This window comes from Saccostrea cucullata, unplaced genomic scaffold, assembly GCF_032062105.1.
Source record: "Saccostrea cucullata isolate Sc308-1 unplaced genomic scaffold, CSIRO_AGI_Scuc_v1 ctg894, whole genome shotgun sequence".
Classification (NCBI taxonomy): domain Eukaryota; kingdom Metazoa; phylum Mollusca; class Bivalvia; order Ostreida; family Ostreidae; genus Saccostrea; species Saccostrea cuccullata.
In genome coordinates this window covers 167,010-183,340 of record NW_026921034.1, presented here as the reverse complement: position 1 = coordinate 183,340, position 16,331 = coordinate 167,010, and the positions used below count along the sequence as shown (strand labels likewise).

Below are 16,331 nucleotides of genomic sequence, written 5' to 3'. Positions count from 1 at the left end.
CAGGCTCTTACAGATGATGCAACAGGGATAAAAGTCGCTGCCAAAATCGTAGTAGCAGCAGCGTATAGTGTATAATGTAAACACAGTGTAAACACACACCCCCGTATTTAGGGGGGGATTATATGTACTGAATTGAACCGGCTATCCCCCCAGGGGCTGCACTCTATTGACCCACCTATCCCCTCCAGGGGCTGCACTCCGTTGACCCCCCTATCCCCCCCAGGGGCTGCACTCAGTTGAACCCCCTATCCCCCACAGCCCCAAAAGTGCACTCAGTTGAACCCCCCATCTAGGCCCCTTATACTACTACTATATATATTCACCATTGCCTTTAGAAAGTTCATTTCATCCAAGAGAAAGTAGTAGCATTTCCCTCCAAAACTAGCCCAACCTTTCTCACAAGCTTTTCGTGTTGCATAATTGTATATAAGAAAAAAAAAGTTACATGTACTATATACTAGATATTTGGAAAATGACTGACATCAGAGGCAACAACAAAGGTTTTTTAATTGAAATGAATTTTAATAAATTGCATAATTATAAGACACAGAATGTAGGAAGTACGTGTAATTCGAACACACCTTCAAAGTTTTCTTTACTGAGCATGTAAAAACATTCTGAATGTCAATTTTGTGTAATTAATTTGTTCAAATATGTACAATATCAAAACTATTGCCAGTCCTTATTGTACAATGTTGTCAATGCACTCCCTTAGTACATGTAAATACCGAAGTGCATGTAGATCTTATATAGCTAGAAATACCTTAAAGCTTATTGATAATGAACAAAAATTTGCTAGCGCTGTTTGTTGAATTTCAAAAATGTCAAATATTCAGGTATTCTAATATAATGTTTAAAACTTTTTATAGTTTAAAACTTTTTTTTAATGTTTTAAACTTTTAAATGTGATGATTTATGTATGATTATTTTCAGATGCGAAAGGTTTCAATTTGATAATACATGTAAATAAACGAATGACTCTTAATGAATTTAATGGCATAAAAAAGAAGTCAAAAGTCTCGAGACCCACCTGAATTGGTTTGTTGAACGCTTAAATTAAAAAGAATAAAAGCGATAAAGTTCCAGAAATTATTTGACATTTTTTGGATGGTTGGATTGCAGACACTCAATAGCGTGCTTGTCATTATATATAATACATGTACATTACGAGTACCACCTGTGACCTGAAATACATACATTGTATGTATATGTTATTACCGAATCGCGTTTCATTTTTTAAAATTAAGCTTTATTTTTTACACAACCAGAGGTTTAATCTTTTCTGATTATATGCTCGGATCTGGGAGGGGGGGGTAGGGAATTTGCAGAGTTATTAAATATATATTAGTATGCTTAACCAACTAAAAGTTATCTTGGAACCCCCCCCCCCCCCGGAAACGCAGACCCCTTTCCGCTAGAAAAGGTGCCCCAACAAATAAGGTTTTTCACATTTTGGAAAATTGAGAGTAAATAAAATTAGCGTTGGTTATTTAGTATTTATAGAGTATTCCACAAACACATTATCAAAAAACTTCAGCCTGTTTTCTCTTCTCGAATAACTGGTAAAGTGGTAATGATCGATTTATTATAATCATATTCAATTCATCCCTTTTAGAAACGGTATGTAATTATAAAGGAGTTCGTCTTGAAATAAAATGATGCATCATTCTTCATATTTGAATTTTCTTTTTTTTTCATTTTGAGAATGAAACGGCTTTGGTTTAGCGTATACCAAGAAGGAATTTTAATTCAAATGATTCGTGTTGATTTCTAATTATCAAATAAATTCTATGAAGGATAAAGATTAAGTTGAGTGACAGATAAAAAATTGATGATCGAGGTCCCCACGTGTATATTATATCCACTTGTCACCATGAGAAAGTTATTTTATATTATATACAAACAACCCCCGAATTAAATTTTTCTGAATGATTTAGCGTATTATTTAACGGGTATTTAAAAATGCCCCGTCGGCATTCGGAATATACAATGTAAGAAAATCTTTTTATAAAAAGCAGATAATCGGTTTATGGAATCCATTATTAAAATATCACTGAAGTTCTCTCCTATGGAGATTTCCTGATGGTTTTATTGTTAACTCATCAACGTAAGTTGTAATCTCCATTTTTGACCGAAAGGATAAGAAACGCATGGATTTGATCGTACATGTGTAAACAAATAAAAAGATTTGAAGAATATGTGATATTGGCTAATACATTGTGCAAGAACAACAAAACGTCAACAAATCTCATTTGATCAACAAAGGTTTTAGAGTGTTTTGTGTAAAACGAAATGTATGGATGTCTGATTCCGTCGTCGAGTTTGGAGGAATAATAATGACGAGGTGACTACGGACTTCAAAATGTACAGGAAAATGAACATTGGAAATTTAATATCTACAACTTTTATATTTTATTACTATTCATATTTTGTTGGTAAGTAAATAAGGTATTATTAAAACTTGTAAATCTTAAACTCGTAAAAGTCTTTGTATTTATGAATATTGAATTTCTTCGTATAAATTACTTTTAAATGATAATAAAAATACGTATTCAATGTATATAAAATGATGCTTTACATGTGCTTTTAAAATTAATGAAACATTTTTAAGATTCAAACCTGATTTTTATTCTACAAGTGCATTAGTTCGTATACGGTAATTAATTTTCGTAAACGTCTACGTTCCACACATGATTTTTAATTTCAGAGGGAGTAACGAGGTATCTTACAGCAAACGAAACTGTTCAATATATCACATCACCCAACTATCCACAAAGTTACGGAGAGTGAGTACCGTGTATAAGACAACTTTGATATCTATAGTATACACAGCTCTATTTCTCTTTTGTACAATATCATTTTTGAAAGGGGGCAGAGAAAAAAAATCTACATGCCTGAAAAATACTTGACAAACCAAAAATAAATAAATAAAATAAAAAAAATAAAATAGAAATTGTCCACACTCGATAATTCTATATTATGTATTTCGTGGGGTTTGGGTGGGGTGGGGTTGTAGATTCCAACTCCTTTCAGTACCATTTTATTTAAAATCAAACGCTACTATACGTTAATATTATCCTTATTTACTTATACTGCAACAAAAGAAGGGTCGGACTATCAATAAACCGTAGGTAAAATTTTCCGTACAGTAAAAAGATACATCTGGAAAAAGAGGGGGACCCCCCCCCCCCTCCCACTCGGATGCTATATACGTGCTTAAAATGGTTTACTTGGATACTAATAGTTTATCTGTCGAATTTAGATCACGTCAACGCCTGAGCAAAAATTAACCAATTACACTCTAAAAAAAGTTTTACTTGTTGCTTTTAAAATAAGATATTAGATTTAGAAAAATTAGTAATTATTAGTAATCCATTTAGTCAGAATAGCAAGTAAATGACTATCATTGTTAGTAATTGTAAACATAATTAGTAATAAGGATGAATTCATTTACTTATAAAATGATTTACTAAGTATCAATACTTAATAGGAATTATATATTACTTAGTAAATGAACTACTCATTTTTAGTAAATCATTATTACTTAATTCAGAATTAATATGCTTTCTGTTTACTAGGTTTTATGATTTATTACTAAGTAAATGTAATTCTGAAATTAGTTAAATCTAGAATATTATTACTTAGGAGAATACTAAGTAAATGATATACTTATCATATTTACTAAAATCGACATTATTTCTTTGTAATTGTTTTATTATATTTAGCAATAAAACATTTAATTCCAACATCAAAAGCCTTCTAAATTGAATAATTTGTATATTTTTAAGGACCATTTTATAAATGGTTTAAAGTTTCAAGTACTTAATACAGCATTTTAATCAGTATAACTTTTTTTTTACATGAAGGAATATTTAGAAGAAAGATAACTCCTCCTCACAGACAATTAATATGACAATTTAAGAATTCAATCCTGATAGTAATTAGACTACCATTTTTTTAAGAAATAAATAACAAGTTTATAAACTTCAATGGGAATTGAAGTGGGTCTGTCACGTGATCAAATCCTGTGAAGGCCGAAGGCCTTCTCAGAAGATTTGATCACGTACCGACCCACTTCAATTCCCATTGAAGTTTATAAACTTGTTATTTATTACTTATATATACATTTGAGACAGACAATTTAATATTTTCGAATTTAAATTATTGCACTAACTGTCCGTCGTAGATTTTGAAAAATGACGCAAGGTGTAAATCGGCTTGCATGGCGGTTACGATTCGAATTCATTAGGCTAAGGAATCTATTTAGAAGGGGATATTTTGTGAAGGCTACTTGTGATCAGTAATAGTGAATAAATTGTTGTCTGGGAATATTTTTATTCGTGAAATTTGATTATCGATGGGGAAAAGACACAAGAAATACGTCCGAAGTTTGATGATAAACAGTTGGAGGAATTTCGGTCGTCGGAAAGGGATGGATGGATCCGATGGATTGAGACACTTGTCCGAGCCAGTTAATTTGCAGTTTGATCAAAAACATTCTACGGTTTCAGTAACCAAAGACATACTTATCGTAAAACACTGATAAACACGGAGACACTGGCTACAGCTTTGCATGGAACTACGAAAATGCCGAGGAGTTTGGCAGTCGTTCATGGCATGATTGCAATGATATTTTCCAACAGATTTACACATTAATCGTGAGTAGAATTTAAAGATAAAATAATAGTTTATCATGAAAATTTAACCAAAGGTCTACCCCCAAAATAAGGATGAACGTTAGAGACTATGAAGCTGACAAAAGAATTAGTGAAGAAAAATGTCAACAAACGCTAGTTTTCTCTATGTACACAGGTTGAATCGATAGCCAAAATGTAAGAAATACTTGTTTACATTGTAAATAAAAAATTAATCATTTTACTTGCTTATTTTGTTCATTTTTTATACATGAAAAGGAAGTAGAGCAGGTAATTTTATAACTTATGTACCGGTAGATATTATTGCGCCGTGTGATTCGGCCATACATTGACCTCTGACCTCCGACAAACTTCATACAGAATTGAAGATATTTTCTCTCTGTATGTTTATATAGTGGAAAGATACCACAAATGTATATATAAGTAATTATTTGTATTGCAACTGCTCTGAATATTCTCCTTGATTCAGTAAATAAATTATTGTTTTAAGTAAATCAATTGAATACAATTCAAACAAGATGTGTTTGTGAAACACTAATGCCCCCCTTATGGCAACATAGCAAAGGTTTAACTTTTCTTTTATGCAAATTCAATATATTGGTATTTCTTGATATCTCAAAGGTCAAGGTCAAATGGTCAATGTTATTGGTATCTAATGAAAGGTCCTGCCACAAAAAATGCATATCTGAAATATGAAAGCACTAGCCCCAACCCTTCAGAAGTTATGGTCAAGTTTACCAACTTTGAAATGTAGATCAAACTCCAAGGTCAAGGAAAAGGGTCAGATTTGGTGGTACCCAAAGAAAGTTCTTGTCACAAGGATGAAATATGTAAAGTATGAATGCACTAACCCCAACCTTTGTAAAGTTAAAGTCAAGGTTTGCTTTTTAAAAGTGGGTCAAACTCCAAGGTCAATGTCAAAGGGTCAAAGTTCTTGGTATCTAATGAATGGTCTTCTCACAGGAATTACATATATGTAAGTATGAAAGCCCTATCCCTTATCGTTCAAAAGTAATGGCCAAGGTTAAAGTTTGTTCACAAGGATTGAAATCTCCGAGGTCAAGGTCAAATGGTCATGGTTGTTGGTATCCAATGAAAGGTCTTGAAACAAAGAGTACATATGTGAAGTATAAATGTCCTGGTATTTACTGTTAAAAAGATATGGCTAAAGAAAAAGTTTGGAATTTGTAAAAGTGGGTCAAACTCCAAGGTCAAGGTCAAATTTGGCGATACTCAAAGATAGGTCTTGTCAAAAGGAATAGACATGTGAAATATGCAAGTCACAGCTCCGCTAAATCAAAAGTTATGTGCAAGGTTAAAGTTTTTGCGGACAAACAGAGAAACAGACAGAGAGACAGACAGATGGACACGACAAAAACTATGTACCCCCGAAACTTCGTTTACGGGGGCAAAAAAATATTAGTTATATATAGGAATTAAAATAAAATTCTGATATCTTTCATTTTTTTTGCATTATAGTATATATATATAGTGATTAGACTACCAGATTTAAGTAATTTGTTCTGCAGCTGCTCTGAATCCTCCTTGATGCAGTAAATAATTTATTGTTTTAAGTAAAACAATTAAATATAGCAATTTAAAAATATTTTAGTAATAGCTAGTAATTAGTGGTAAACTGTAAGTAAAAACCAAGTAATATGTTATTACTTACATACACAAATTTAAGTAAATATAAATTACTAAGTAAAACTTTTTTTAGAGTGTATTTTCTTTGATTTTAAGATTTATTACATATCTTTAAGTAGCTTATCCTTAAATGGCAATTTAATAACAAGAGCATTTAGATGGATTGACTCGGAAAAAAAAAAAACTAATCAAAACTTAATATGAGGAATTCTATCAAACTTTAAAATATATTTTTGATTGTAAACGAGAAATAACACCTTCCATGATTTAACATAACACATTTACTAGATTAGAATATAAGAAATATAGTGCAGGTTTGATTCACATCAGTCTTCTTAAACTAACAAAGAAAACATTATATACGAACAAAAGAAAACAATACGTTCAAAGACGGCTGGCATTGTAACAGTTAAGCTCAGGAACGTACACCGAGGGTGGAGTGGGTTGGGGCTGCTACCCTGGGTCTTTTTTTCCCCATACTTAGCCTTTTTACTATAATAAATGTTTACTGAAAGTCCAGGAGCCCACCATCCCAATTCTGTTGTTGCATGCATTACATGTACAGTAAGTTAGAGTCACGTAATTTAGTACTGAAAAAAATTAGAAGCTACATCCCCCACCCCCATGCACATGTACAGCATGACAGAAAGACACGCTCTCGATTTAGTTTAATAATTTTACCTCAGAATTGCAAAATTATACATATATTCTGATTTCTTCTGCTTTTTTCCTTTGGTATGATTATCCTAATTTCTGTATGAAATGAGAGGACACAATCTGCACATCTCCATTCCTTTAAACAAAGAAGCACTGAGCACTGATAATGAAAGATCATAATCTTTCTGTGATATTAGACTTCGAATCTTACTTTTTCAGCTCCAGTTCCATGTCTTGGGTAATAACTGCCACAAACTCTATAGAGGACCCCTCCGTGTACCTCCGAGTGATTGACAGTCAACTCCAGCCGTCTCTCGCCTGCTATAATGACGTAGTCGCTATCTATGACGGTGAGTACTGCAAAATCTACTATACTTTATACAGTTGTACTTCGGTATCACCAACTCAGATATCTCGAAAGCCATGAATATGGCGAAGTGATTTGGAAGTCTCAAGCACCTTTTCTTTTAAGTATTTTACCCTCTTAAATATCTCGAACCCTTGGATATCTCAAAGTTGATTTTTCGAACACCCTCGAGTTTATGAAAACGGGGTTTGACTAGCCGTATACATGTATTATTACCGGTATTATTTTTAAAACATGCATCTCTTTAACACAAGTGGAATTTGAAATGATTTTTAAGATAAACATACCATTTAACCTTTAACGTGTTTTGCTATTGAAGTTTATTTTATTTTTGCAGGTATAAGCAGTCTATACCCTGAGATAGTGTCAATATGTGGGTTCAGTTTTCCCACCTCTACCATCCACTCAAAATATAGAACTATCATGATAGATTTCGCATCAGACAGCTCCGATAATAATTATAGAGGCTTTAAAATAGCATACTGGGCCAAAACTACAGGTATGATTGTATATCTCTTGTGAATTTTAAAAATAAAATCCATTTTGATTTTTGAGAAAGACTGTGTCTTTAGATCACATTGTATACTATTATATATGACATCAAATTACAGCTTTTGATCTGAAAATGAAAAGTATAAGAACACTTTATATATGCTGGAAATTTTTTTTTTTGGGGGGGGGGGGGGACATTTTCGGTGATTTTCAACTTGAGTATACTAACTGAAAGCATGATGCAAATGTTGCAGTAAATCAAATAAATTGTATCAAGGTAATGTTAGGGGTTAAGGACAGTGTAAGAGATTAAACCACACACTCTTGTTGATGCAGATCAATTTAAATCCTCCTGCTTCAAATTTAACATAATCTTGAGGTAGATTTAAAAAGTTCATTGTCACATTTAGAATATAGACATAACTTTCACAAAGAACAGCAACTGTATTATTTCCTTCAAATTTTGCACCGCGGGGTATTCTGATAATTGTTTGCATTTCTAATACAATTTAGATTTCCTTTAAAAAAAATATTATCTTAAAAAATAATAACAGTTTTCAGAATGCAATATACATCTAATGACCCTTTTACGTTATAGCCTATTGCTTCATGTACATCTTATTTGATGATAAAACTTGAGTCTATTTTTCACATACAGTGTATATTCATAGAGGATTAGTGAATATATAATTATTTCTGTGTATTGATTAGTGTATATAATTATTGCTGTGTATTAAAATTTCTTCTTTCTTTTTCAGCCAAGGTTAAATATGTCACCAAGCCCTTCACAACCATGCACTATACACTTTTAGGGATCGGCTGTGCAATCATTTTTGTTATCCTGTGTGTACTTGTATTTGTCATATTTGCCAGGAATCGGGAAAAAATAGCAAGTTTGTTTGAAAACGAAGATGTATAAATATATAAGTTAATGTGGCTTTCTCTGTGCAGCAGAAATACTCTGGGGACCAAATTAATCCACATTGCAGTGGTTAGTTTTATATATAACTGATTTTATTTATTCAACAATTCACAAAATGCTCTTATTTTTTTATCTATATTAATATATTTTTCCATGTTAATCATTTGTTTTCCATGTTAATAAATTGTTAAAACATGTACAACTTAAAAGGCTGGTCTTTATTGCATTTTGCTAGACTATGCATGTTAACTGATCCCCCATTGTGGGGCTTAACCAAATTAACTCCCAGTGGGTCATGATTTGAACAAAATTAAATCCATAGACTACGTAAATGAAGCTTCTGGTCCAATAATTCTTGAGATGAGGATTTTTCAGAGATGTTACCAATTTTTAATTCATTCTTTTTTATATTATCTTCCCTCAAAAGGATGTGGCACTTCATGTCCTTTATCCAAGGATCTTTTTTAGCAAAGCTCAGTCACCTGAACTTTCAGCTCAGGTGAGCTAAAAACTGATTGAGAAATTATACCAATAGCTTTAATATTACATCAACATTATTTATTGAAATGTAAAATTCTGTTTGTCAATGCAAACTGTACCTCATCACAAAAGCAACTAAATGACATAAGAGGGCTCTAAACATGTCTGACAAGTTTGTGTCCGGTTTTGATGAGATTCAAGAGAGAGAAAAAAAGGATCACATAATACATTAATTTGAAAATGTACTGATTGGCAAAATATGTGGAATGATTTTATAAAGATGGCAGAAAATGTTTGAGAAAAGCAAGACTCTTATTTTCTCCACATTTTAGTAACTTTATAGAATCTTCCAATAAAAGCAACATCTGTCAAGATTTCTAAAATTACAGGAAATGATATTCAGATAATTCCAAACTCAGTTTTGAAAAAGTGCTCTCTATTGCTAAAAGGCAAAATTTATCTGAAAAAATAAAGCTGTCAAAGCATTTTTTACGACTAGATTCTATAAAACTAAAGGATAAATTTCACACGTAGAATTCAATAGACCTCAACATTGTGAAAAAAGAGAGTAAAAATTCAGAGCACTTATTTATTACCTGAAATAAGAGAAAGAGGAACTTAGAATTGATGTACTAAATGCTACAAAATCTCTGAACAGATGTGGAAATGTTCAACACATAAATTACACATAAAATCGGATTTTATATACAAACAATAAAAAAAAAAATCATTGATTACTTTTTAAACATTTTCTGGGGAACAAAACTCACAGCTTCATTAAATACTAGCTATCACATTCACATGCTTAAGAAAAAAATCACAATGCATTTTTAAATGCTATAATAAGCAGCAAAGCTGACCACATCAGAAGTATGAATAAAATACTTGCTATAATCGTACGGATTTTACGACTGGAGAAAGCACAAGCCACACACAAATCCAAACTAAAAATAAACAACTCAATAAGACAGCTGACAGAATAATTACACAATCTGGTAAAAAATTCAAATAAAAATCAAATGTTTTCTTTGAAGAAGAAAGGTGTAGGTTTTATTTTCAGCAAACCCTTTTACAAGTGCTTATTTGGTCCCAAATCTATTTCAAAATTAAATTTTGTTAATTATAGTGATACTAGGAAAAAATATTTGATTACATTCAGGTTAGCTGAGCTTTTTACATCATTTAGTTTTTTTGTTTAAACATTACATGAACACTTCGTTATAAATGTACATGCCATACAATATTGTCCTCATCATTTGACTAGAGTCCAGAGACAAATTAGATTATTTTGCCATTATTATAATACACAGGTACAGTAAAACTAGGTTATTACGAACACAGATATTGCGAATTCACGGATATAGTGAAGTATTTTGGATCCCCAGCTATATAAATTTAACAAATTCCTTATATGGATACAACGAATTACGGATATAGCGAAGTAATTTCAGAGGTCCCAGCGACTTCGTTATAACCGAGTTTTACTGTGTGTACATTCATTCTTCTGCCTTTGAGCATTTCTAATCACTATATAATTCTAAGAAATTAAACTTAAGCTAAATATAAGTTGTTCTTAGTGCATATATTTTTGATTTTCTTTTTTTGCCAACTGCATACACTATTATTAACATTAAACCAATGCATCTGATTTTTTTTTTCATATATATGTTTGGAGACAATTTTTTTCTACTTGACATTATACTGAAACAATAATTATTATAAACTTTAAAATACTGTAGTGTAAGTAGACTAGAAAAAAATATAATCCACAAAAAAATTTCATGAATCAAGTGAAATAAACAGAAACAAACAAAATATTCACAATAAATGGTGTAACTGTACACAATTATTTAAAAAAAATATGCTGAAAAAAACAAAATGGAGGGCAGAAAATTTTCTTCCAGATTTGACATTAAAATGAGACAATAATACATATATCCTCTCACACAGTTTTATCATCAAGCTCTTTCTCTCAATCAGATCTTGTGTACAATAAAAAATAATGGAGAAAGACATTCAAGTCAATGAATAAAAACAACCTTTGATGTAATTTTGGCAAAATATGGGGTGAATGAATTCTACTGATCTAATGGATGGTGTCTCCTGTGGATGGCTATACTCTCAGACAAGTGAGCTATAAGGTCCTATGGCAATGCTGTGGGCTTTTTTAAAACTACAATCTACTAATGGAAAACTTCATCATGGTTTGTGTACGTGGGGAGCAGGACTTGGATCAGCACTGGTGAAGACAAGTGAAAAAGGGAACTTGGCACTGAAAAAATAAAGAAATGTGTCCATTTTATACAAAGCTAATTACAGCATAAACATTTTCAACTGTATGAAATTTAAATATGTTTCAAGAGTTAACTTGTAAGTTCCTGCATTATCTCCCCCTGCTTCCCCCCTCCATGAAAAAAGCTATTTTTTAAGTACCTAACAACTAACCATGATGCATTCTATTTTTCCCCCTCTTAAGTTAAAGACATAAAAATTAACAAAGCAGTAGCACTCTAAATTAGACATACCAATAAGACTACAGCAATCTGCAGGTTAAGGACTATACTTTGAGGGTTGTGCGTATACGAGTGCGCTCCTGGGGTTTGGCGGGGGTCAGGGACTGGTTGATCAGCTCGTCCATTTCAGGTAACAGCTTCAATCCAGGAATGTTAAAGATGGAGGCAGCTGAAATATATTTCAGAAATGAAGAAATGTTTCATTGAGGTATTTTCATCATCAAAAATATCAATAAACTAATTTAATTTGCCTACTGGTACTATCATGTGTAATGTAGAATGGGTAGATTATAAATAATTGTAAACCAACTTTTATTTGCGACAACTTTATTTCGCGATTTACCGGGAATAAACTAGTTCGCGACGATTAATTTTCGCGATCAAGCCTTTTTTGGAACTGTTTTTAATAGAAAAAAAGACTTTAAGGACCCGTTCGCAGCGAGGAATATTTGCAATGACCGAGGCTCTCTTGAACCTCGCAAAAATTTCTCGCACGTGAAAAAAAGTTGGTTTACAGTATATCAATGATCCATGTAAAATACACACAAAATTCCTTTCTGATCTCTATAGTCTTTAAACATATGAATATCATTCGTATCCCAACTCCATGAATTATCTGGGAAGGCTGGGTGATTGTGGCATATATTCCTTTAGCAAATAGAAATATATTACACCTACCATCAGGAAGTTCAAACAGTTTGGGAGGCAGGTCTCCGAAGTAGTCGTGATGCAGGGCTTTGTGAGCGGAGATTCGCCTGGAAGGAATCATCTGAAGGAATTGCACTGCGATGCTCTCAGCATTGGGGATGAATGCCATTTTTGGAATAGCCTCAGTTAATGAGGATAACTTTGGGTATGTGACAAATTTTTCTGGTAGTAAAAAATCAAAATTTCAGAACATGACACATATTAAAATGTTCTTTTCTTACTTTGTAGAATTCATAACAAAGCAGTTTTATTTTCCTTGTAAGTGAACAAGTAAGTGCTAAAATCATCTAGAATTGACTTACTGATGTCATATTGAGGGTATTTAGACTTACTGATGTCATATTGAGGGTATTTAGACACTCCCTCCCAAGTGTTTTCTGTGGGGGTTCCCAGCACCTACAAAAAATAAATTCTTTCATAAATGCCTTAGTGATAAGCAAAGCTTGAGTTCATTGTAAATAAGGTTATCTTATCTGTACACAAAATAACTTACAACTAACAGTTATTCACAAATTAGAAAAACCGAGATATTGGATCCTCATTGACATTCATCTTTGCTGGCCAACAGTTTTCAGTCAATTCCACCCCCATATGGAAGCAGACTGGACCAAAAAATCTTGGCTACCAAAGAAATTGGCAAAGATGCTAACCACTTGTCATTTCTCATAAAAGTGTTGCATAGAGGAAAAGATTTGAGGGCCTTAAGATTACTACAAGACACCCTCATTTTGATAACAGACTACCATTTATTTTTTACTTAGAAATGGTTTATACTTGCACAGGAAAACCAATGTCTTTTATTTGATCTCTAACAAGTTTTTTTAATAGAACGATAAAAATGTCTATATTCTGATTATCCCTTCTATAAAGTAAAAAAGGGGATTTTCTAAAAAGTACACATTTACAATTAAAAATATTTACATCCACTTTATTACATGTGTTTTGTATTTTTTTCTGAAACAGCTGTAATATTAATTCGTTTTATTAACTCACCCTGAAAATTTTATCTAGTTGATCATATGCATCTTTCATTCCAGGAAATGTGGCACTGCCAGAGATCATTTCTGTGAAAATACAACCTACACCCCTGTAAAAAGAAAGAAGAAAAAACTAAATAACAATAAAATACAACCTACACCCCTGCAAAAAGAAGGAACAAGAGGCCCATGGGCCACATCGCTCACCTGAGAAGCTTTGACCATTCTGTTCTTTACCAGATTTCCCCCTTAATACATAATGCATCCCCACCCTACCCCACTGATCATAATTTAGACATTTGAAATCTACACTACCCCATGATCCTTCCATGTGCACATAAGTTTCAGCTTTTCTGGCCCAGTGGTTCTTGAGAAGAAGATTTTCAAAGATTTTTCCTATATATTTCTATGTAAAACTTTGATTCCCCATTGTGGCCCCGCCCTTCCCCCGGGGGTCATGATTTGAACAATTTAGAATCTACACTACCCTGGGATGCTTCCACATAAGTTTCAGCTTTTCTGGCCCTGTGGTTCTTGAGAAGAAGATTTTCAAAGATTTTTCCTATATATTTCTATGTAAAACTTTGATTCCCCATTGTGGCCCCGCCCTTCCCCCGGGGGTCATGATTTGAACAATTTAGAATCTACACTACCCTAGGATGCTTCCACATAAGTTTCAGCTTTTCTGGCCCAGTGGTTCTTGAGAAGAAGATTTTTTAATGACCCCACCCTATTTTTGTCTTTTCTTGATTATCTCCCCTTGTGAGGGGACTTGGCCCTTTATATTAACAATTCAAATTCCCCTTCACCCAAGGATGCTTTGTACCAAGTTTGGTCAAAATTGGCCCAGTGGTTCTTGAGAAGAAGTCGAAAATGTGAAAAGTTTACAGACGGACAGACGGACAGACAGACGGACAGACAGACGGACGGACGACGGACAAAATGTGATCAGAAAAGCTCACTTGAGCCTTCAGCTCAGGTGAGCTAAAAAACTAAATAACAAACAAAAATAAAAATACAAACTTCATACCTATATTTTAAAAATATCAATCATAATAGAATATATCTATACCCATGTCACAAAAATGTAATGTTACAGTTGAACTTTGGTACAATGTATCTCGAACACTGACATCTCGAATATCATGGATATGCTGAAGTGATTTGGAAGTCCCAACCACTTATTCTTTAAGTATTTTACCCTCTATAACTTGATTTATCAGATATCTAAGTTTTTTCTAGGTTCCACTGAGTTTGAGATAACAAGATTTGACTATACTTAACTGAAGTGAGGCTACATTTACCACATTACATGTACCAGAGATGATTTAGAGAGGGGAAGTTAAAGATACCACATGTTCAGAGAAAAGTGAAGTTTTATTTACCACATGTCTAGAGATGTGGAGTAGTTAGTGGAGCCCAGCAGGACATCAGGTGGGCGGTACCACAGAGTCACCACCTCATGGGAGTAGGTGTGGCTAGGAATCGATTTGGCTCGGGCTAAACCTAAGGCAGAGAGTGAAAAGATACAAATGTTAACATCACTGAAAAACACAGAAATATTGTGAAAACAGAGTTATACTTGCTAATTCAAATAGTTGAAAAGGAATAGAAACAAGAGGCCCATGGGCCACATCGCTCACCTGAGCACTAAGGGTAGGAAAAAGTAGAAAATGGCTTTTTATTGTAAAATTTAAATCCAAAAGTAGTCCTATGACCAATCATGGATTTGCTATTTTTTAGAAAATGATTTTTAAAGAATTTTCCTATATATATCTTTAAAAACTTTGGTCGGCCATTTTGGCCCCGCCCTACCCCTGGGGGTCATGATTTGAACAAATTTGAATCTACACTTCTTGAGCATGCTTCCATATAAATATGATGAATTATGGCTTTGTCATTCTTGAGAAGAAGATATTTAAGAATTTTCCTATATATTTCTATGTAAAACTTTGCTCTGCCATTTTGGCCCCGCCCTACCCCCGGGGGTCATGATTTGAACAAACTTGAATCTACACTACCTGAACATGCTTCCATATAAATATGATGAATTATGGCTTTGTCATTCTTGAGAAGAAGATTTTTAAAGAATTTTCCTATATATTTCTATGTAAAACTTTGGTCGGCCATTTTGGCCCCGCCCTGCCCCCGGGGGTCATGATTTGAACAAACTTGAATCTACACTACCTGAACATGCTTCCATATAAATATGATGAATTATGGCTTTCTCATTCTTGAGAAAAAGATTTTTAAAGAATTTTCCTATATATTTCTATGTAAAACTTTGGTCGGCCATTTTGGTCCCGCCCTACCCCCGGGGGTCATGATTTGAACAAACTTGAATCTACACTACCTGAACATGCTTCCATATAAATATGATGAATTATGGCTTTGTCATTCTTGAGAAGAAGATTTTCAAAGAATTTTCCTATATATTTCTATGTAAAACTTTGGTCGGCCATTTTGGCCCCGCCCTGCCCCCGGGGGTCATGATTTAAACAAACTTGAATCTACACTACCTGAACATGCTTCCATATAAATATGATGAATTATTCTTGAGAAGAAGATTTTTAAAGAATTTTCCTATATATTTCTATGTAAAACTTTGGTCGGCCATTTTGGCCCCGCCCTGCCCCCGGGGGTCATGATTTGAACAAACTTGAATCTACACTACCTGAACATGCTTCCATATAAATATGATGAATTATGGCTTTGTCATTCTTGAGAAGAAGATTTTCAAAGAATTTTCCTATATATTTCTATGTAAAAGTTTGGTTGGCCATTTTGGCCCCGCCCTACCCCGGGGGGTCATGATTTGAACAAACTTGAATGTACACTACCTGACCATGCTTCCAAATAAATATGATGAATTATGGCTTTGTCATTCTTGAGAAGAAGATTTTTAAAGAATTT

The 16,331-nt window shown here is 33.2% G+C and overlaps 2 protein-coding genes across 2 annotated transcripts in view; one reads left to right on the top strand and one right to left on the bottom strand.

Moving 5' to 3' along the window:
* Window positions 1-2,270: 2,270 nt before the first annotated feature.
* On the top strand, window positions 2,271-8,888 carry LOC134259034 (ovochymase-2-like). Its single transcript, XM_062741633.1, has 5 exons — window positions 2,271-2,435; window positions 2,708-2,786; window positions 7,179-7,309; window positions 7,664-7,825; window positions 8,577-8,888. The coding sequence occupies exons 1-5, from the start codon at window positions 2,363-2,365 to the stop codon at window positions 8,735-8,737; spliced, it is 606 nt and encodes a 201-aa protein (XP_062597617.1). The 5' UTR covers window positions 2,271-2,362; the 3' UTR covers window positions 8,738-8,888.
* A 388-nt stretch (window positions 8,889-9,276) lies between these two features.
* Window positions 9,277-16,331, bottom strand: part of LOC134259035 (cyclin-dependent kinase 14-like) — a 30,534-nt gene continuing 23,479 nt past the window's right edge. Inside the window, exons 12-17 of the mRNA XM_062741634.1 lie at window positions 14,804-14,924; window positions 13,435-13,528; window positions 12,774-12,837; window positions 12,412-12,603; window positions 11,746-11,902; window positions 9,277-11,492 (exon numbers count right to left, since the gene is read on the bottom strand). Of these exons, the coding sequence (XP_062597618.1) occupies window positions 11,778-11,902; window positions 12,412-12,603; window positions 12,774-12,837; window positions 13,435-13,528; window positions 14,804-14,924 (596 nt within the window). The 3' untranslated portion in view covers window positions 9,277-11,492; window positions 11,746-11,777. The remainder of the gene's footprint in view (window positions 11,493-11,745; window positions 11,903-12,411; window positions 12,604-12,773; window positions 12,838-13,434; window positions 13,529-14,803; window positions 14,925-16,331) is intronic.